We start from the raw sequence: 22415 nt of genomic DNA, 5'->3' as shown, positions 1-22415 counted from the left end.
TGGTGATTTTCATGAGTGGGAATTCAAACCATTGTTCAAATCCTAAATTAGAATCCTAGTCCAGCACTCAAACTATTACATCACACTGGCTCTTCAAGGCCAAATTATGCACTTCCAAATCCCATCACTTTGAACAGAAAAAGGATTTACCTGCCTTGGTAAGGCACCCGCTGTAATTGCTAGGGCCTAAGTTGGCAACCCAATGTCCACTTGTATAAGAACATAAGTGCCATTGAACCTAGTTGGACCAACCTCTGAGTAAGTGTGTATAAGACAGTACCACCAAAGTGTTTCATTTTGACTGAATAATGCTCAGATGTGTTTTAGGCTGTTTAAAATATAAGACACCTGCTCCAAAAAAAAAAAAAAAAAAAGTGAGGGGGATTGGGACAGGAAAAAGAAGAGATAACAAATAAATTGCAAACAAACGTCATCCACTGTTTGGCATTGCTCAGATATTATATGTAGGTCACACTTTCTCTTGAGTCAAATATATTGACAAGCCCAGATGGCCAACCACATCAATTCAGAGTGATACATGCCAAAATTCAGGAGTTTTAGGTTCCCCCCAAGGGGGGGAAACAGTATTCTGAAAATGCCAGGAGGCATGCATGGCAGTAAAAGATATCAATAAACCTGAAGATCCAATTGCTATGGGGTGGAGGGGGGGGGGGGGTACAGAAGTAACAAACTTTAAGAGATTATATGAAGTAATAATATTTTCCAAGTTGAAACATCTGGTGCTCATCTGTTTAGCTCAAAGTAAGTGAGTCTATCAAATCCATTCTAAGCATGCTCACTTGGAAGTAAATCCTGCTGAGATCACTGGATCTTACTTTCAGACAAATGCATTTAGGAGAAAGAGGTTGGAACATTTAGGAACTACAGTTTGTAGAGGCCACAAGCTAATTGTTTTCTCTTCACTCACAAAAATACATACATAGCTACAGATGCAGAGTAACTCCTGTTAAATCATTTGATATTCCACAATATTGTTCATGAGATGTAGACAATAATAAACAATATTTTGTGGTGTAGCAGCTTGACTGTTGGGCTGCAACTCTGGAGACCAGGGTTCAGTTCCCCATTCAGCTATGAAACCCACTGGGTGACCTTGGACAAGTCACACACTCTCAGCCTCAAGAAAAGGCAATGGTAAACCTCCTTGGAACAAATCTTGCCAAGAAAACTCCTTGATAAGTTCTTCTTAGGGTTACCATAAGTCAGAAACAACATGAAGGTCCACAACAACAACAAAAGTGCAGGAATTTGGCCCTTACAGACAGAACCTAAGCAAGGGAAATGGTTCCACCACCATTTTTGATGAGGAGTGCTTCCAGGTTGTGGAATTGCCACTCAGGAGAGGCGAGATTGATCCTCTTCTTCTTCTCTCTTTGCTGTCAGGCAAAGACCTTTTCATTGAGAGAAGATATTGGGTGTTGACTAGTTGTGGCTAAACTGTAATTTTGTTTTAGGTTATACTGTTATCATCATTGCTATATTTCAGAGTTTTTAACAAGTACTTTAAATTTGTGTTTTCAGTGTGATTGCTTATTTCATTTATTGTAAAGCTTTTGCTTTATAAACTGTTTTAGCAGTATTTTGCTTTAACTTATGCAGTAAGCTGCTTTGGATCCCATATTGGGAGAAAGATGGGTTATCAGTCAATCAGTTAATTAATTAATATAGAAAGATCAGGCTGTCCTCTTCAGACACCAAAAAAAAAAATGGTGGAAAGATCTAGACAAGGAAATCATGGTGAAAGATCCTTTAACTCAAACATCCACCCATAACTTTTTAAAGCAGAAACTGAGTGGGAATTACAAAAGACAGAAGAGGTGTCTCCTCCAGAGTTAGACTACTGGATGCAAGCAGTAAATACAGAAGTCACTTTGCTATCTCCCATGTTCAAAGCCATTGAACAATCTCAACCTTGTGTTTCCATTGCCAAACTTGACCCTTTGCAAATCAAGACACAAGATCACCAACTCTAGACCACACCGCAGAACCTTAACTGCCATACTTACTCTGACAGGATGTAGAATGAGGTGGATTTCCAATCCACAGGTGACTTTCCATGTCACAGAGCAGCATTCCACTGTCTGAAAAGACATGCTGGAAGCCCAGAGAGCAGATCACTCGACACTGCTGGATTTTCGGATTTCCTGCTGAAATGTTGCAAAAAACACCACCGTTGATCACAGAAGGGACATCAAAAGGCAAGCGACACTGGGGACCTAGGAAGAACATATTGGAAAAATCAATCACCATGACCTCTCACCAAAAACTATTGTCAGGAGTTGTTTATGCACCTTGCTTGCCATAAAAAAAATAGTATAAATGTTTAAGGATGTGGTTTGAGATACACCTGGCTCTTCTTATCCACGGATTTTTTATACATGGATTCAAGCATCCACGGTTTGAAAATGTTCAAAAAAAGTATAAATTTCAAATATCAAACCCTGATTTTCCCATTTTTATAAGGAACACCATTTTGCTATGTCATTTTATTTAATGGGACTTAAGCATTCATGGATTTTGTTACCCACGGGGGATCTTGGAACCAAAGCCCAGTGTATAGCAAGGGTCCACTGTATTTGGTTCTGTGATGGGATATACAGTGAAACACATATTGCAGAGAAATGGTGATATCCACCACAGGTAGTATGATGATGTAGTAGAGGAGGCAGGCATGATTCAGACTTCCTCATGGTTATTCCTTTGGGAAGAATCTAGCTGTAGGACCAAAAAGGAACTGAGAGGTGCAAATATGTTTATCGGTTTTAATGAATGGGAATACAGCCTGCTATGATTTTGAAATTGTGTGTAGGAGTCCAAGTAGACCACAAGTTGAACATGAGTCAACAGTGCAATGCAGCAGCTAAAAAGGCCAATGCAATTTAGGCTGCATCAATAAAAGTATAGTGTCTAGATCAAGAGAAGTAATAGTGCCACTGTATTCTGCTCTGGTCAGGCCCCACCTGGAATATTGTGTCCAGTTCTGGGCACCACAATTCAAAAAGGACATTGAGAAACTGGAGCATGTCCAAAGGAGGGCGACTAAAATGGTGAAAGGTCTGGAAACATTGCCCTATGAGGAACTACTCAGGGAGCTGGGGATGTTTAGCCTGGAGAAGAGAAGGTTAAGAGGTGATATGATAGCCCTGTTTAAATATTTGAAAGGATGTCATATTGAGGAGGGAGCAAGCTTGTTTTCTGCTGCTCCAGAGAACAGGACCCGGAACAATGGATACAAGCTCCAGGAAAAGAGATTCCACCTCAACATTAGGAGGAACTTCCTGACAGTAAGGGCTGTTCGACAGTGGAATACACTCCCTCGGAGTGTAGTGGAGTCTCCTTCCCTGGAGGTCTTTAAGCAGTGGCTAGATGGCCATCTATTGGGGATGCTTTGATTGGATTTCCTGCATGGCAGAATGGGGTTGGACTGGATGGCCCTTGTGGTCTCTTCCAACTCTATGATTCTATGATTTTATGATTCATTAGGCATTGTTAATGCTTGATGCTTAGTTTTGACAATGGCCATCTCTTCTTTGATGGTATAATTACTAAATAAGGGTTTGCTGAGATTTTACTATGGAAACTTTTCTTAACTTGGTTCCTGCTGGGCCTGACAGCTACACTGGCAAGGGGACATGCAGGCTGCAGATGGATGACTGAAACAAGCAAAGCATAAGGAAATAAAATGGAGATCAAATGTTGCCTAGGCAAATAATCTGATTTAGCCTAGTTTAATATGTTTCATTTAGAATCATCTTCTTTACTTCCTTTTTATGAAAAGACCTCACATTTTGGTCAGTGGGAAAACTATGGTGACCAAGTTTCACTGAATTGTTCTACAGATAAGATGCAGAACAAGAGCCTGGTCCTTTTGATCAGAGCTACCAAGAGCTTCTTAGGAACCTGGTCTACAAGCTTGTGGATTCAATGACATGATCAGATTCTGGCTAGTCTTCTTGGCCAGTGTAAATATGCCAGGGTAAGTGCCAGAGGAAACATAGGCAGCAGCAGAATGGTGGCGGTAAAATGGCTGCAGGCGCTATAGCACTGGTAGAGGTGGCATAGGAAGTCAAGAAAGAAAGATGTCAGGCTGGGTCCTGAACTGCTTGGGAGATGGCTTTTTCTTCCATTTCTTCCATACATAACTTTGATGCATACCACTCTAAAAATGCTTTACACTGGCTTAAGGGAGCATTAGATCCAGATAATTTACCAAGATGATTCTGGCCTGATGCTGATGCTCAAGAAAACAAAGTGTATCAAAATGGTAGAAATGCATCATAGATATGTAAGTGTAGGTGTAGACCCCAGTTACGTAAAACACATTTAAGGTTAATAGGCAGACCATCCAGATATTTCAGCAATTTACAGCTGGGAGGAATAAAGTTTGAAAACAGCTGCTTGGTATCTTTTCAGAAAGCTCACCCTTCCAATGAAGCATTTGGCACAGCTCCCTAATCACCCTATTGTACTGCAGCTTTCTACAACTTGATGCCCCCCAAATGTTTTGGACTCCATCTCCCATTATCTCACACTAGCTGAGGATGATGGTGAAATGTAGCCCAGTACATCTGGAGGGCATATAGTCATGACTAGAGTATGGCATAAGCACTCTTCTCTGGTCCTGAGGAGGATAGGGCAAGAGCACAGCCTTGAAAAGTGAAAAGGTTCATTCAACCTTCCCAGTAGGCTCAGGCAAAAGCAAGCTGCTGCAGCAACTCCTAGCTTGTTTGTTCTTCCTCATTGATAACTTTTGCCATCTTGACTACTCCTGATGTTGCTTGGTCATTTGTGTCCCAGTTTTCATTTGTGAAATCTTGGAAGGAATGCAGAGTTGACTTACAGTATATAAGAATGAAGTATAAGGTTGCCAGCTGGGGAGCTCAAGTGTTGTAAAATGAAGTAGAGCTCATCAGTAAAGAAATCTAAGCACTCACAAAACCACAAATCCCAGAATTTCTTAGGATGAAACCACAGAAGTTAAAGTGAGTGGTTTTCTTCCCACCTACACATGCAGATACTTGCTGCATGTGTAGAGCAGATCTGGCATACATATGGATAGGGCATAAATACCTTAAAGGCACAAGATGCTGTCTGATATTGAGAACTAAGCAGGATCAGCTCTGTTTAGTACTTGGATGGGAGACTGCCAATGAATACCAGGTGCTGTAGGCTATACTTCAAAACAAACAACACCACCTCTGAGTATTCCTTGCCTAAGAAAACCCTATGAAATTCATGGGGTCAACATGAATGCACATGAACTTATGCACACATAGATATATAGATATAGATATATGACCATTTTAGTGTCTATGCTGGTATGTTTTTTTAAAAATGTTGCTTATATTTTCTGGTATGTGATAGACAAACTGCAACCATTGGCTCGCTGTAAATAAAATATGATTTGAACCCATCAGATGTAAAAATAAAAAAGTGGTGTTGCAATGAGATGACTGAGACATAACTTTTCTTCCTGTTGCACTAGCTTTCTTTTACCAAGGATTTCTCCAACCTTCAGCTGTTAGGGGAAGGGCATTTAAAAACTCCTTTTAAACTCCTACAGACTGAATCCTCCACCTCTTTCCTCTTGCATTTACGTTATTGGTTGATGAGAAACAGGATTAGGATGCAAGTGGGTGGGAAATTCTAACATACGTGGCATTAAAAGCCTGATCAGTGAGAAATCGCTGAATTTCTAGTCGTGTTAGATGGAAGTTTCAAGTGACCCAAGGGGAATCTCCTTCATACGGAACTGATTAGCTTAATGGAAACCCTGTTGGATGCAAGCGACATTCCAAAGTTACTACTCCCTGTCTAAACTGTCTCTTGTGATAAAAAGGATGGGATTTATTGTTCTTTCCCACAGAAGCTGTCTCATCTGCTGACAGGCCATCGAGCACAGGCCTTTTGTTATGGCAAAGACTGGAGGAAATGTCCTTACCTATGCACTGCCTTACTCTGATTGAGGAGTCGGGGAGCTTCCACCTTCAAAAATTGGCCAGCTGAGTGAGACTTTGACTTGGCAGCAGCCTCCTGACTAGATAGGCAGCGATTTAAATATAACACCCAGGGGCATCCTGGATCCCAAACTCAAGTCAGAAGAGGTAAGCCAGCTTATTTGTTAATGGGATAAGGTCCTCAGTTAAACTTTCAGCTGTAAAGCACAAGACAGAAAAAATCACTAGAGTGTATCTAAATTACATAGATACAGCAGTTCAATGCCACTAACTGCCATAACACCTGGAATCCTGGAATTCATAATTTGGTAAAGTACTTAGACTTCTGTGTTGTAGTGCAGAGGCATGAACTAGAGCTCTCTAGCAAAGAATTCTAAGGAGTTCACCAAACTACAAACCCCAGGATTCTATAGGATGAAACCATGAAAGTTGAAGTGAAAGCAAACTGTTACAACTGTGTAGGGCAGATGTATTTATTATCAACATTATCTCCAAAATCCTGGAGAGATCTGGGATTTGAATTCCTTATATTTAGCTTTGAATTGCTAAAATTAGCCACAGAAATCCTCATGATGCAAAATGATATGTTCCAGCTTGCAAATTTGAATTGTTCAAAATGCCGATCTGGAACTGTTTTAAAGAATACTCCATGTCATCTAGACTTTCACCATATGACTTACGTTCACATGAGGTCCTCTTGCCACTGATACGTGTTCCTGGAGCCTCTTCTCCATTCTCAAAGACACACCAACAACTTTCCTGGTCCTGACTACATTGCTCAGATGAGAAGACGCCACGTTCATCTTCACATTGAGGAATGTAACCTCTACCAGTTTCCCTCAAGACAGCTTTGGACCTCGCCACATTGCAGGAACCAGGGCCTTTAAATCAAGAGGCAGAGTGTGAAGGAAAGACCTTTGCCAAACAGACTTTGTTTTGAACCCCATGTAGCAAGGTTTCACCAGCATGCATTTTGGAGACATGCAAATTTTATGGCCTACATCTAAACGTTAGCCCCAACTGAAGAAAATCTATTAACTCAATGGGAACTTGGTGACTCCGTGCTTATATAAGTTTCCTTATATAAGCAATGGATCAACTGTAGATGGAACTAAACACTGGATTTAGGCCTTAGAAATTATATCCTTGCTATTTTGAAAGTTGTCCTGCTACTAGAGAATGAACTATGAGCCATGCATGCATGTTTCAGCACCATTAACTAATCTTTTTTTAATATAAATTTTATTGTTAAAAATTGACAAAAACAATCATTATACTTAAACATAAATGTATACATATACACATTACATATATTAATCTGGTACTCTGAAATGGGAAAGAGAAGGCAGTGCTTCTTGGATTGTTTTTGTTGTATGCCTTCAGGTTTCTGACTTATAGCAACCCTAACTCTATGAAGGTATTTTTTTTTGGGGGGGGGGGGGTGTTTTTGTCTTCCTCTGAAGGTGAGAGAATGCAACCAGCCCAAAGTCACCCAGGTTGAGCAGAGATTCAAACCCTAGTCTCCAGAATCCTAGGACTAGTCTACACATAAGTGCATCAAGCAAATTTTTGCACATTTACATTGATGCTTGTCTTCATTTTTCATCAGAAGTTTCCTTCTATTCGCCCTCCCTCTGGCAAAAATGTGCAGCCATGAGAATCCATGTGAGTCGGATGAAAGGCCACACTTTTTATAATAAGCATCCTTGTGGAAACTAGAGAATATTCCAGGAAAAAACACCATTTTTTTTTTTTTTTGGCAGAGTTTGTGGAGTCCCTCCTCCCTCAATGGAAAAAGCCCAAACTCCTCCAAATTATATGTGGAGGAACTGCATTCTGTTTGAATAGAATGAGGAGTATTTTAATCATGTAGTTGAACACTCAAACCACTACATACCATTCAGTTAAGAAATGGCACACATTGTCCCTCTTTGAGCTGGCTCTTATTGGCATGAGCATAAAGATGATGAGAGCCAATCAGTTTTGCTTGGGACTACTATTCAGTACTACTGTCAGTTTAGCATGCACTGTTTTGTCTACTTTACAAAGTCTGTCCAATTGTCTCACTGTCCAATTTTTGGGGAATTCCCTCCCAGCTAATTCAACAGGACACCTTGACTTTTAGTATTGCATTTTCTGGGTCTAGGAAGCACACTATGAGAATAACAAACAGGGAACTCAGCTTCTGCTAATCCAGTTTCATGTGCTCAACTCTGTTTCCAACCCAGAAAACTGTTTTTTTCTATGTCTCACCCACTAGATGTAAGTAAAAGACCTGGAAATCTCTGGTACTGTATTCCCTGGTGGTCTGACCTGGTTTAGCTTTCAAAATCAGATAGGCATTGATGTATTTAAGTTGGTACACCTTAAAATGTAGTGCAAACACACTTCTCCCTCATCCCTAGTAAATGGTAAAGACTTACACTGAGGTCCACCATTTGAATCAGTGCTGCTTTGCTGAAGTACTTCCCCCGACACAGAATCTACACACCAGGCCTTTGTGTCAGATTTCTGTAGTCCAGCATATTCACCAGTCTAAAAATAAGGGATTACTTTATTACAAACATGCTATAGAACTGTTACTAATAAGGGCTGGTATTATCTTGTTGATAAAAGGTCTGTATAATTTTTAAATAACCAAAACTAAGGTGCTTCACAAAGTTGTGCATTTATTTCTAGAAGTCACCTGGGGCTTTTTGGGAGCAACAGACATCAAAAAGGTAGACTGATGTCACTGTGGTTTATGCCATTACCCTAAGATTGAATCCTGTTGTTAATCCCAACTAGAGTAGAGCCACTGAATTAATGTAATTTATTCATGTATTTATTCAAAAAATGGTTTCTCCTGGACGGAAAGCAGCAGCACGATGGATGATCCCACTTTCGGCGCTTCTTCAACAGTTCGGCAACATTTTGGCAATTTCAGTCCCTCCATGTGATAAGGTCCCTGGTTACTTTCAGCTAAAATGTGCAAGCATTTTGGTGCCTATCCTTTTGCCCTTGGCTTCAGCCAAAGTGTGGCTCTTGTGAAGCTCTCTCAAACTAAATTCAGCCCTTGGGCTGAAAGAGATTTCCTGCTCTTGGTGTAAATCAAGGAGACTGGATATTTGAATTGCAAAGTTCTTTTTCCCTACCCTGATGAGCCCAAAACCATTAATGTTCTGAAATTCACATTTGAAATGCACATGATTGAAATTCCAAGTATGTATTTTCCAGGAACAAAGAACTTGCCTCCAGGCAGGATGGAGTAAACAGATCCCCTGAAGTACCATTAAGCTTCAGTCCATTTGGCTTCCAGCTGGAAATCAATGCATTTGCTTGAGAGTGTTGACATGGTGTCTGACCTGCATTAAAACAATTATCTTCCTCAGTAATATGAGCTTCAGTCAGGATATAACCTATCTATACCCAGTTGTTTGTTTCTGCCATGCTGTTCAGATGACAGCTGCAGGCATCAAGAACACCAAGCCATCAAAAAAGACCAGAACACAGATTCAGTCCAGCTAAGTGTATCTGCTGGTAGTTTCACACATGGGTCAAGAGGTAATGGAGCAAATCCATAGAGTAACTACAACTATTTGAGATGAGTCAGCCAAGGGATGAATGTGCTCCATAAATCACCAATGAAACTGGTATTTGGGAAGAAAGAAACAGTTGCTGTGCAAAAAAAAAAATGGCAACCAACAGTATTTGCTGCAAATATATTATGTGATTTGTAACATTGACAGTGTGCAATCTGTAGACAAAAAAAATCAATGTTTTTCCTTTTCTTTTTCCTTTGCTTGAAGCATTGCAGCAGGGTTAGGATTAAGGGTGACATTTTATGAATAGATTTTTCATATTTTATAAAATCATTATAAACTGATGCACAACTAATGGTTGCCATATTGTCAAGGGTGAATGTTGCATAATTTATTCAACTAAGTATAAAATGTTACTGGTCCAGCTACCTCAGTTTTGCCTACTCTGACTGCCAGTATCTCTCCAGAGTTTCAAACAGAGGTCTTTCCCAGCCTTACCTGGAGTTGCTAGATATTTAACCAGCTATGGTTTTCTGCATGCAGTCCACTGACCAATAGATCAATCCCTACAGTTTTGACAGCTTTATGTGATTACCCAACCTTCTTTTCTTTCTCTGCAGACAAGGACAAACATGGAATTACTTACACTGGGGCAGCCGTATTGAACGTGCCACCAAAGAGTCTTCTATATAATGTCCTCTCTCATCCACACACCAGCAGTGCCCTACAAAACAACAAAAGATATACAGGTTGAGTCTCCCTTATCCGGAATTCCAACATCTGAAATATTACAACAACCAAAACCTTTTTTCATGAGTGGCAGATATAATGACACCTTTGTTTCCTTATAGTTCAGTGTGCACAGATTCTGTTTCATGTACATAATTATTAAAAATATTGTGCATAAAATTACCTTCAGGCTATGTGTAGAAGGTGCACATGGAACATACATTAATTTTGTGTTTAGACTTGGGTCCCACCTCCAAGATATCTCATTATGTACATTTGTATATAGGAATTCCAAAATCCTCCCCCCGCCCCAATCCAAAATCCCAAACAGCTCTGGTCCCAAGCATTTCAGATAAGTGAGATGCAACCTGAATTTAATATCTATGACTGTGCAAGCCCCTTTGCAAAGAGATTCCCCATGTGATACAAACAGACTAACAATTCAAATTAATAAAATAATTGCATTGAATTTGCCCTTGAAACCAACATTGTGGCTGCAATGATTGGCCAACCCTGGCATATGATAAGACCAAAGAAGTATCATGTTGGTTTGTGAATCCCAATTTCCTAGTTTCTGTGAAGTTCCAAGGCAAGGATTTGTAACTGCGGAGGGTTGGGGGTCATTTCTGCAGTAGCTAAGTGCACATTTTGTGGTTCTGTTCATTTTTCTCTCAATGCATAAAATTAATCTTGGGAATCTAACCATTTCAGGGGTCTTCAATGGATTCAAGGGACATCAAAATAGATCCCCCAAAGCCACAGTAAGCCCATAGCCCATAGCATACAATTGTCTAACCTGAAAGCATCTGATTTCGTCTCACAAGCAATCTACAAAAAGAAAATTACAGTACTAAACAGATAATGGGAACAGTATCTAGTAGGTACCAGCCATTGAAACCCATCAATGGTTATTGAAGTAAGCATCTCCTAGCTTTCTCTCACCTGAGCTCTGATAGCACTGGACAGGTTCCCAGTATCCCAGACCATCACACTGGGGGATGTAAGGCTGAAAACCAAGGCGCACTGCCTCTCCTGCAGAATTACTTGATGCAAAGAGAGTCTTCCAGTAAAAATGCAAAGCTGAAAAAGGAAGTATGTGAGCAAGGAGAGAAGACACATACACCAGTTAAGCAAGGATATTAAATATGGATGGTCTCCTAAAAATGTACAAAGAGTTGTGGATAACTTCTAATAGAAGTGTTAAACTGGCAGCACTCCCAGCTCAGCACTGTCTACAGCAGCCTGCCCAAGAAGTTTCCATCTGCATGTGCTGGATTACAGCTGCCACCAGACTCAGCTAGCATAGCCAATGGTCAGAGACAATGAGAGCTGGAGTCCAACAACATCTGGAAGCCCTAGCTCAGGCAGGTCTAATCTACTCATACTAATAATTGTTTTCAAGCTTTCAGGCAGATGAATAATAGAATCATGGATCTGGCCATCTGATTTGACTCCTTTCTCAGTGAAAGAACTCCAGCTAGAACATCCCAGCAAGTAGCTGTATGGCTTTCATTTTGAAGAAGTCCTTGGAAAGAAACCCCATCATGGGTCATTGGTTACAAATTGGTGAACAGGTCCTACTGTCAAGAAGTTCCTTCTAATGTTCAGTTACCTCCTGTAACTTAAAACCATTAGACCTAGTCCTATCCTCTGAGGCAGTAGAGAACAAACCTGATGCCTCCTTGCTACGACAGTGCTTTAGATATTTAAAGAATGCAGTCATGTCACTCCTTGTTCATCTCTTCACCAGGCTGAACATGCCCAACTCCTTCCACCTTTCCTCATACATTTTGTACTCTGTACTTAACATACTTTTAGTATAACATAAATATATGCCAGCATAGCTTCTGCTGCTACTACTATTATTACTGTTGCTACAGGTACAACAACAACAACTAGTTGTAGTAGTAGTGTGTTTAATTCATTTGTAGCCCACCTATTTTCCAATACTAGGACTCAGGGAAGCTTAAGTTCATACATATCATTAAAAGCAGTTACATAAAGAAAAGTGAAAGCATATAAAAAGTAATGATTAGAATCAAACATTTATTAATTTAAAAGAATTAAAATGAAACAATTAATAATTTTATTATTAAAATTAAAATCCTCTGAAACAGATTCATTGAAAGACAAAAATAATGGCTATACTAGTATGCACAACTGTGCAACCAATAGTATGGGGAGAAGCATGATCTTGAGCTAACTCATCATGTAATGATCTATTAGCTCCTCACTAGGGTTGCCAGCATTTCAAAAGAATCAATAAAGAACAGTCAAGACTGACTAGGACACATGAAGCAAGTCTACATAAGCCACATCTTGTGAGAAAATGGCCTCTCATGACAGTTCCAGGTTCCTGCGAGATTTCAGATCTCATAGGAACCTGTAAACCCCTGGAAATCTTATAATATGAGGCCATCCACCATGACAAGGGGAGGAATTTTATGGCTGCCAGGCATGCAGAAGATTAAATACCCAAAAGGTTCTTAGAAGTTAAACAGGGTCAGCCCTGGTTAGTTCTTAAATGAGAGATCAACAGGCAGAACCAAGTGCTGTGGGCTATACTTCACAGGAAGGAACTGGCTAAACCAGCTCTGAGTATTCCTTGCCCAAGAAAACTCTGAAATTCATGGGGTCAACATAAGTCAAGAAACAATTTGAAGGCACATACACACATACTGGCTGAATTGTCCCTCAGCCTGGAGTGCAAATAATGGGTACTGATCATGCTCACAACAGACACCCCCCTCAAAGAAATTGGTGTATAATTTGAGGGCCACATGTTTGACAAACACTTGAAATTTTTATTATCCTGTTTAATGCCTATATGGGACAAGTTTTCTGGCTCTTGACTAAGGAGCATCCCTTATAATAAGGGACACCTAGTAACTTGATTGCTTGCCCACCAAGTCAAAAGTGGGCAAGAAAACTGTGTGTACACTTTCATCACAATTGGCTGTCCAAGGCACTACACTTGAAACCTCGTGTGTATCTATTTTTACACTAGCATAGTGCCTCAACAGGATTCTGGCCATAGTTGTTTCTCAGTTCTACCTGGAGATACCAGAAATTCAACTTGGAAGCTTTTGCATGATGGCTGTCCCAGCAAATGGGACAACAGAACCATCTCATCCAATATTCTGCAAATTTTGGAGATTGAGCAGATTCTACAGAAATATTCTGCATATTTCATTCTACCTTTAAACATCCCAGTTGGACATTAAGGTGTGGAGTTCTGTTCCCACTCCCCAAAATACATTTCATCAGAGAAACGGAAGCCACTTCCCTTTAAAAAAACATACTTGATTGTGCCGCCAGCCGGATGGCATAATCACTCCCAGCCAATAACTCTTCTGAAAATATGGTGTCCAGTTGGGAGAAATTTTTCAGAAGCTCATCATCAGTGAGCATGACCACTTTTGCCATTAAAAAACTCTGCCCAAAAGGAAAATGAGAACTGTTTGAATCTTTGATGAGTTGCTCCACTTTGTCAACAAACTGCAGGGCTTCTTGCTTGGCTGCTTCACACTTTCCAGGACCTGCAGGGAGACAACAGTATTGCTCAGTGGAATCAGGTCTTCTGGCGAGAGCTGGAAAAGTTACTTTTTTGGATGTCCCAGTCAGGATAGCCAGTATTCTGAATTTAGGCAAAATTCTTTCTATCCCCACTAGAAACATTGAAAATTATTTATTTATTTAAGTATTTATATTTAAATAGATTTACTTAGTTCCCTCTCAAACGTTATGGAGCCAGGACTCTGCATCTAGCAGAGTAGTGATTTGAATGTTGGGCTATGTTTCTGGATACCAGGGTTTGAATCCCCACTCAGCCATTGGGTGACAACGGGTAAGTCACACTGTCTCAGCCTCCAATAAGGGCAATGGCAAAACCCTCTCTAAACAGATCTCGCCAAAGAAACTCCTTAGGATCACCATGAGTCAGAAATGACTTGAAGGCACACAACAACAAAATTATATATGTGGTTACATCATTTTCTTTTTTATGTTGTTTTATTAATGCACAGCTCAGGCAAAGATCAGCCAAGTACAAGTCAGAAACAGAATTTTGATCAAATCTTATCTTCATTGTGTGTATATGTATATTTTATGATGGGGGGTTGGGGGTTGGGTTTTTTTTTTAAAAAAATGTAATTTTAATTGTTTGATGTTTTATTTATATTGTTGGAATCCGCTTTGATTCCTTTGTGAAAAAGTAGAATACAAATAAAAATTATTATTATTATTATTATTATTATTATTAGTGCCTTTAAGTTGCCTATTGACTTATGGGGATGCAGACATCTCCCAGTTTTGAGTTGCCCCTAATGCCACCTCATTTTCTTCCCATTCATGTTTCACATTATGCTTTCTTTCTAAAATGAAATTTGCAGATGTGAACGCATTTTAATCAATTTCAATAATGTTAATCAATTTAATCATATCTGTCTAAGTCTCCTATTGCATTATTTCCCCTATTGACTAAAATGTGTTTCTGCATATATATTTTTTCCAATGAAAAGCAATTTTCACTTGCATTCTAAAATATGTGGAATATTTTATCTACCCAATGAACCTCAAAAATGTGAAAATGCTCCAGCAGAGGTATACGTTTTCTTGGGTGGGGCAGAAATGCTATTTTGGTCAAAACATTCAAGTACAACTATATTTCTTTCCATGCTTTACCCAGTTACACCAGTATTTCTTTTTTTTAAAAGCCTATGATCATTTCTGAGAACATATTTTCAAGGAAGGGGAGAATTTGAGTATCAGATTGCAAAGTTAAAACTGGCATTTGGGGGCAGACTTTGGAAAATCTGTGAAGAAAGAGAGAAAGAAAGGTGAGAAAAGGTCCCAATAAACTGGTCTGGAAGTTTTAGAAATGAGAAAAGTGTGGGATTACTGCAGTTCCATGTGGGATCCTTATAGATTAGAATGACCTTGGTGTGAATTTCTCCTATTGATGCTTTAGAGTTCATGTATTTAATTTCCCTCCCCGTTCTCTTCAAAATGTATTTAATATTTGCTCCTTTGCTTATGTTATGTGTTTATATGTACGACATACTGTTCCGATCACATCTATAAATATTTCACTCTCTTAATTGAAATGCACTCATGGAATGGCGAGCTCAAAAAGAGGTTGTTTTGATGAGTTGACTTAACTGAAATTGAATTTTCATGCAACGATGGGAGAAGCATATTGTAGTCTAGTTTTCTCAATAATGTGTTTGCTCAATAATTTATAAGCACATCTAGGATACTGATAAGAGGGAACGTGTGAATGAGCTAGCAGAAATGAAAACTATGGCAAATTGGACCCACTCCAGTTCTAGAATGATGGCTTTACAGAACCAGAGGGACCAGATGTAGTATCTGCAAAGGAGGACAAGGCACTGCAAAATGTAGGACATTCAAGAAATATGTGGAACATTTAAACATAAAAGCTAAAAACACTGATATAAACTTACATTCATTTCACATGGTTTATTTACAACTATATTGCATATACAGTGGGCCCTCCACATTCACTGGGGTTAGGGGTACAGGACCCCCGAGAAAGTGGAAAAACCACATTTAAAAAAGCCACTATTTTTTTTTTACCAGAAAGAGAATCTCTCTAGGAATCTCTAGGTCCTCCAGCACATTTCCTTTAAAATTAACCACCAAAAATTAAATAGAGAGTGTTAATTTTCAAATACGATTGGGGCTGCATCTGCACTGCAGATATAATCTGGTTTGACACTACTTTAACTGTCATGGCTCAGCGCTATGGAATTCTGGGATTTTACTTTGTTGTTGCACCAGAGCTCTCTGACAGAGAAGGCTAAATATCTCACCAAACTGCAAATCCCAGAATTCCATAAGACTGAGCCATGACAGTTAAAGTAGTGTCAACCAGGATTATTTCTGCAGTGCAGATGCAGCCTTAGAGGTTTTTGGCTGGAAAGTACAAGGATGGACTCACTGGACTTTTTTTTTAAAGATCTAGCAGCTTTTGACTTACATATGTTCAATATTAGTTTTTAAAACTCTGCTAGTTATATTGCAATAATTCATTAGGTGTGAAATGCAAGGTGGACTGAAGCCATGGAACAAGAAAGGCATGAAAAGGAAATTGTCTTGAATTTCTCATTTTGTCTTATATTTCCTTCTATTTCCACTGCGCTCTCTCTCTCTCTCTCTATATATATATATATATATATGGTCACATGGAGATGGAACACTGCAACAAACTTGACATCATTTTGTTGTATCTTTCTTGAGACCCAGCAGACACAAGTCTGGTGTCACAGCACACCCCAGAGGAAGAGGGAAAAGTTTCCCAGGATCAAGATCAAAGTAGATTACAGGGATCATGACTACAATGATTTCTATCTTGAAGCTCAGTTTTGTGTTTTTCATCTAGATATTTCCTAAAGCAGCTTTGCATCTCTTAGCAGGTGAGGCTGGAAAGAATTAGTTACTTGTAATCAACTCCTTTGACCAACGAGAAAGACATATTATCGATTAAATCTAGTTGCCCCCAACTACACTAGACTGATTACATTTTGGGATTTACGTAAGCATTGATTTGTCATTCAGCAAATGCTTCAACGGGGCTGCTCTGTTTCAGACAAGCAATTGTATTTGAACCTGTGATTGTAATTTTACAAGGGATAGCCTAACTCATTTAGCAGTTCACCAAACAAATTACTCCACTCTGGTTAATTCTGATAAGGCTCTGGCATGTTGACTTGTTATGTAGCGTTATGATGTTATTATTTGTATTTTATCAATTGATTTCATCCAAATCTGTACATGTATATTATTTTATACAGTCTTAAACTGTTTAATTTAGTTTTAAACTCCTTTATGTTTTATCTTGCTAGATTCTGTAATATCCTTATGTTAATGTAAATCAAGTTTTACTGTTTTACATATTTAAAATGTATTGTGTAAGATCCCAATGATATAGATAAGAATATAACTATTATAATAAATACACAAACACTTTCACAGTTATGGGGATGGAGGGTTAATAGCACATGTGCCAGAGACTGATTCATGCTGGGCTTTTGTGCTCATTGTAGAAGTTAAGGTGACAATGAAATCAATGGGAAAGAGTGTGTTTTCTACCCCTAGTCAACAGCTTGTAACATTTAGATCCTGTTATTATTGTTGTTGTGTCAAAAAAAAACATACATAAAAGTATTTATGCACTTTTGAGACACTGGAAACTAAGGAATATGTTTTAAAATTATAACAATAATGGTAATTCTTATGTGGAAAATGCTGTATTTTGCACAGAAAATTCTGTTTTCCATGCAAATCATAATTATGCAGAATATATCCCCAATTACAGCATTTTGTACATAGAAAAAAACATTTTTGGCATGGAAAATATTTAAATCCAGAAATATTAATTCCTGCATAGTAAATGCTGGTTTTTTGCACATAAAATCCTGTTTTCTATGCAAATTACCCTCTGAGAATTTTACACAGAATTCTCAATTACAGTATTTCCTGCACAGGAATTAACATTTCTCCATTGAAATATTATTTTCCCTGCAGAAAATGCTGTTTCCGGTGCAGAAAATACTGTAATTGGGAATTCCGAGTAAAATTCGCAGAGGGTTGATTTGCATAGAAAACAGAATTCCATGTGAATTTTGCACATAATAACTCCTGAATTGTGAAGAGTCTCATCAGTTCAGGATTTGTCTATCAGGATTTTTCAATGATCGAAAAACATTTTCTGAATTTTGAAAATATGCTTTCTGTCCATAAGCAAGTGTAACTCTTGGTCTACGTTGTTCTACTGGAAAAGGAAAGTTGTCACCGGAGGCACTTTAAAAAAAAAAAAGAACAATTGCATGTGGTGACATATTGTATAGAAACACTGTGCAACCTGAGATTCTCCAGATGTTGGTAAACTACAACTCCTGTTTATTGCTCACCACTCAGCAGGTTTTCTGGGACTGATAGGAGCGGAGATACATAATCTAGATGCTCTCTGGCTCCCAGTCTTGTGCTATGGCATGCACTAGGTATTCTCAGTAATTTGCCCTGAGATACTTTGACGCCACAAACCCATTCATTTTTTGTCAGTGGAGTGAAGAATTAAAACGAAATATTGATCCCCCCCTGAAAAATTTACAAGAATACAGGCTTACCTCAATTAACAAAATCTCTGAGAAAGAAATTCCTTTTTGCAAAATCTTTTTGTGACTCTGCAGCCCACCCACCTTCACCTCTGTCTAGCTTGAAGGTGTTTTTTGTGTCTGTTGTGAGCTGGAAAAACTCAGACTTTCAGTGCTGGGTTTCATAGTGTGTACACTAAACAATGCAATAAAACAAAACCTTAGCTGGGAGAGAGTGGGATTCTACTCTAGTACTGCATCTGCACTGCAGAAATAACCCAGTTTGACACCTCTTTAACTGCCATGGCTCAATGCTGTGGAATTCTGGGAATGATGTTCTGTTGTAGCTGCAACAAACTTCCATTCACATAATTCCATAGCATTGAGTATTTCTGTAGTGCGGATGCAGTCTAGCTTTCCCTGTTGTAGTGGCTGTGCCTGCCTACAATAGGAGAAACAGCAGCTGCCTCCTGAATCCCTTACTCAGCAAAGCAGAGAGAAAATGGGGCAACAGATAGCTCTGCCTCATCAGCAAAAAGTTGAGGCTGGTGAAAGTGAAAAAAAATCAAATCTGGATGCATTTGGGAAGAGATTTTCTAGAAGATTAAAAGTGTTTTTCCCCCCATGGTTCATCTGATCTTTCTATTTCATTTTACATGTGCATATTGCTAGTATGGGATTAAACATTTGCTGAAACATGTTGTTGTAATGTGAAACATACTTTAGATGTTTCATTAGACCACATTTTTTGTCCAGATCCCACAAATATTTACAACACAAGTTCCAATAAGTGGAATATTATTTGGAATGTTGTGCATCTTCTTTTTTTTGTGGTCTACCTATCCCTATTCTTTCCGTGTTATCTCTGCCTGTAGTATCCAAGTGTTTGGTAAAGAAGCAAGTCCAGAAACATATCTATTTTGTTAAGTGAGATATATTTGTACTGTGAAACACACTATAGATGTTTAACTAGGCTATGTTTTTGGCTGGATCCCAGAAATATGCACAACACAAGAACTAGTAAGTGGCATGAATTACTTACAATTTGGAATCTTGGTCACATCAGCTTTGTCTCCTTGCCTTTGTCCCTTTTCATCCACACACCAGCAATTGCGAAGGTCAAAATGCCCAAGTGGAATGCTAAAATCCCCATAGGATCCTGGATAATGGATGAGATTTGACTGAAGAAGCTGCCAGAAAGTGAATGGCTGCAGCAAGAGATTCTGTGATGAACTGTCTGTAGACCTGCCCTCCAGCACATCTTGAGGAACTGCATTGAAGGAAGGATATTTGGAGAGCTCTGGGAAGACATTCTGATGGCCAGCTTCATAGAGAGTTTTGATGAAGTCTTCAAAGTTTTGCTGTGATCTCTCCTTATAGTCAAGGAGTATGCCCACCAAGTCAGTGATTGGAAGAGGTCTGCCATTGTTATTCTGGGTGATCCATCTTTGATACAATTCAAAAGCTTGTTCAGGAGGGCCATTACATTGGACCTGCCTCCATTGACCATCTAGGTTGCACTGTGGGATATAAACACTGGACAATTGAGGCAAGGCAGTGGGATCCAGCAGTAGTTTCTGCACCGTTTGTAAAAAGGCCTGGCCACCTGTGAGTTGGCAGTCACTAGGACCTATGGGAAAATAAACCATAAAAATTGCTAAGCAGAGATTGCATGAAATTGTTTAAGGGACTGCCTGTATTGTTTAGCTGAGCAATCTATTAAACTGGTTAGGTTTTTTTAAATTGCATGATTGCCTAATTATTTATTTACAAAGATTTTAAAGCCACTTACATCTAAGGATAAAAGGATCTACATCAAAGTGATGCATAATAATGTGTTTTGGATTTTGGATTTTTTCAGATTTTGGAATATTTACATATATATATATATATATATATATATATATTGAGATATATGGGAGATGGGACCCAAGTCTAAATATGAACTTAATTTATGTTTCATGTACATCCTATATATGTAGCCTGAAGGTAATTTCATACATAATATTTTTAACAATTCTGTGCATGAAACAAAGTTTATGTACACTGTAAGCCAAGGTGTCACTATCTCAGCCACCCGTGTGGACAATTTTGGATTTTGGAATATTTCAGACTTTGGAATTCCAGATAAGAGATAAAGAATCTGTACTAAAAGATGCAATAGAAAAGAATGAGTAAAGTCAGTACACAGTATCTACTCATCTGTAAGAGTAAGATATGTGGGATTACGAATCTTCCCCTAGAAATCTGATAACAGAGGAATGGACTTAAGCCTATTCGTATTTTAGAAGATGATGATACACTACAACTACCATCATCCCTGGCTGTTGAGATGGTATCATTGCAGAGGCTGGTGTTAAATAGAGCCCCATATAATCCAGAGGCCCATAGTTTCCTCATGAAACAGAAGCTTGTCCTCTTCTTATGATCTTCTACATTTGTATTTGTAAACTGTGAAAGGACCACATTTCTAATGTTAGGGCTGGCCCTACCATTAGGTGAAGCAAGGTGGTTACTTCAGGCACAATGTGATGGTCCAAAAACTTTTATTTCTTAAAAATCCCAATGCATTTCAGCCTTATCACCAATTGGCCTTCTTCGGGGACTATTATAAAATAAATTTACTGTAAATTTAATAAACACATTTACTTTAATTGTATTCAAACAACACATAAATCACTTCTAAAAATATAATTTCTTAAAAAATTAAATGGTGTCAATTAATTTTTAAGTAATTATGTTTTCAGAGGTTACATGTTTTTGTTTATTTTATAATAGCCCCTGAAGGTTAACTAGTGATAAGGCTGAAACACATTGGCCTTTTTAAGAAATGGAAGTTTTTGGACCATCACATAGCATGTGGGACTTTGTCTCATTTCATTCTTCTACTGCGAATACATGCTTTCCAGTTTTTTGTTCAGTTAATTCAGGGAGCAGGTTTCTAGCATCATGAAGGGACAGCAAATTTCTAGTCGGAATATATTATTGATATTTTTATTAAGTGGAGGGAGGAGAAGTACATGTAGGATTTTCTGCCTCATGCCAAGTCAGGGCTCAGCTGTGGGTCTAGAGGGTTAGTTTCCCCAAGCAGTTGCATGCACTTCCAAACATGCCCCATGTCTGGGGTGTCACAAATTGACAAAAGTGATCTATTTATCATGTGAACACAACTCCTTGAGGCCTCCAGGAAAAGCAATATCCTCATATTTTTGCCAGAAGAAGGAAAGTCTTGTAAAATCTGGGGCCACAGAAACGGATTTGTGGGCCTATGTGTAGCCTGAGAGTTGCACATTGTCCACTTCTCCTTTAATTCTTCTTTGTCTTGACTTGCATAGACAGAAACGCCATCTACTATCCCATGCTGCAAAACATCTTCAGCTATCTTTAATCAATACTTCTCCTCCAAGGGAAGCCAAAGTGGGTAGCACAGCCTCTGGGACATCTCACCTCTTGGGGAAATGGCAGATGTGTCAGAGGGGCAAGTTGTAACAATATTCCCTAGATGAGATGGCTTAGTTGAATTCAATTGCTACCTCCCTCTACAGACCCAAGTTATGACTCCAGCACCATCAGTACAATAAACCAACATTGTGGTGGAAATTCCTTGTTGAAATAAAAAGCCATATAAACATGGAGTTGCTTTGGTTAAAGAAAAATAGGTTTTTAAAATAGAGGCTTGGAGTTTAGGAAAAAAATAGAGCAAAGGAGTAAAAAGAGCATCATGACCCGTAAGAAGCTGGAACCAACAAAATTAGACATAATATACACAATTTAAGATAAGGATGCATTGTTGATGTTCAGAAGCAAGGTTAGAAGGAAAGCTACTAAATTCCTAAAGGAGGGGGTAAGGAGTGATGATGCAGTTTTAATGTATGCATGTATTTCTGTTCTGATTATAAGAATTCTGTATGTTTAAATTGTAATTAGCCAATCAGGTGTATTGAAGAAGCTTCTTTGTCTTCAATAATATAAAGAGCCATTTTGTCTTGTTTGTGATCTCAGCTTTTTGGAACTGGAATTCCACTGAGTTCAATGTTTTCCATTGTTGACAATTGGAAATAAATTTATGG

At 38.8% G+C, this 22415-nt stretch overlaps 1 protein-coding gene across 1 annotated transcript in view; it reads right to left on the bottom strand.

Moving 5' to 3' along the window:
- Window positions 1-22415, bottom strand: part of TG (thyroglobulin) — a 167032-nt gene that overhangs the window by 137720 nt on the left and 6897 nt on the right. Inside the window, exons 6-13 of the mRNA XM_089517988.1 lie at window positions 19388-19975; window positions 13531-13767; window positions 11171-11308; window positions 10146-10223; window positions 9210-9322; window positions 8402-8513; window positions 6659-6859; window positions 2028-2237 (exon numbers count right to left, since the gene is read on the bottom strand). Of these exons, the coding sequence (XP_089374114.1) occupies window positions 2028-2237; window positions 6659-6859; window positions 8402-8513; window positions 9210-9322; window positions 10146-10223; window positions 11171-11308; window positions 13531-13767; window positions 19388-19975 (1677 nt within the window). The remainder of the gene's footprint in view (window positions 1-2027; window positions 2238-6658; window positions 6860-8401; window positions 8514-9209; window positions 9323-10145; window positions 10224-11170; window positions 11309-13530; window positions 13768-19387; window positions 19976-22415) is intronic.

Source organism: Sceloporus occidentalis, unplaced genomic scaffold (genome assembly GCF_023333645.1).
Source record: "Sceloporus occidentalis isolate IW3139 unplaced genomic scaffold, rSceOcc1.0.p SCAF_3, whole genome shotgun sequence".
NCBI classification, from domain to species: Eukaryota; Metazoa; Chordata; class Lepidosauria; order Squamata; family Phrynosomatidae; genus Sceloporus; species Sceloporus occidentalis.
The sequence above is the reverse complement of the archived record's forward strand: the minus strand, read 5'-3'. Positions and strand labels throughout refer to the sequence as shown.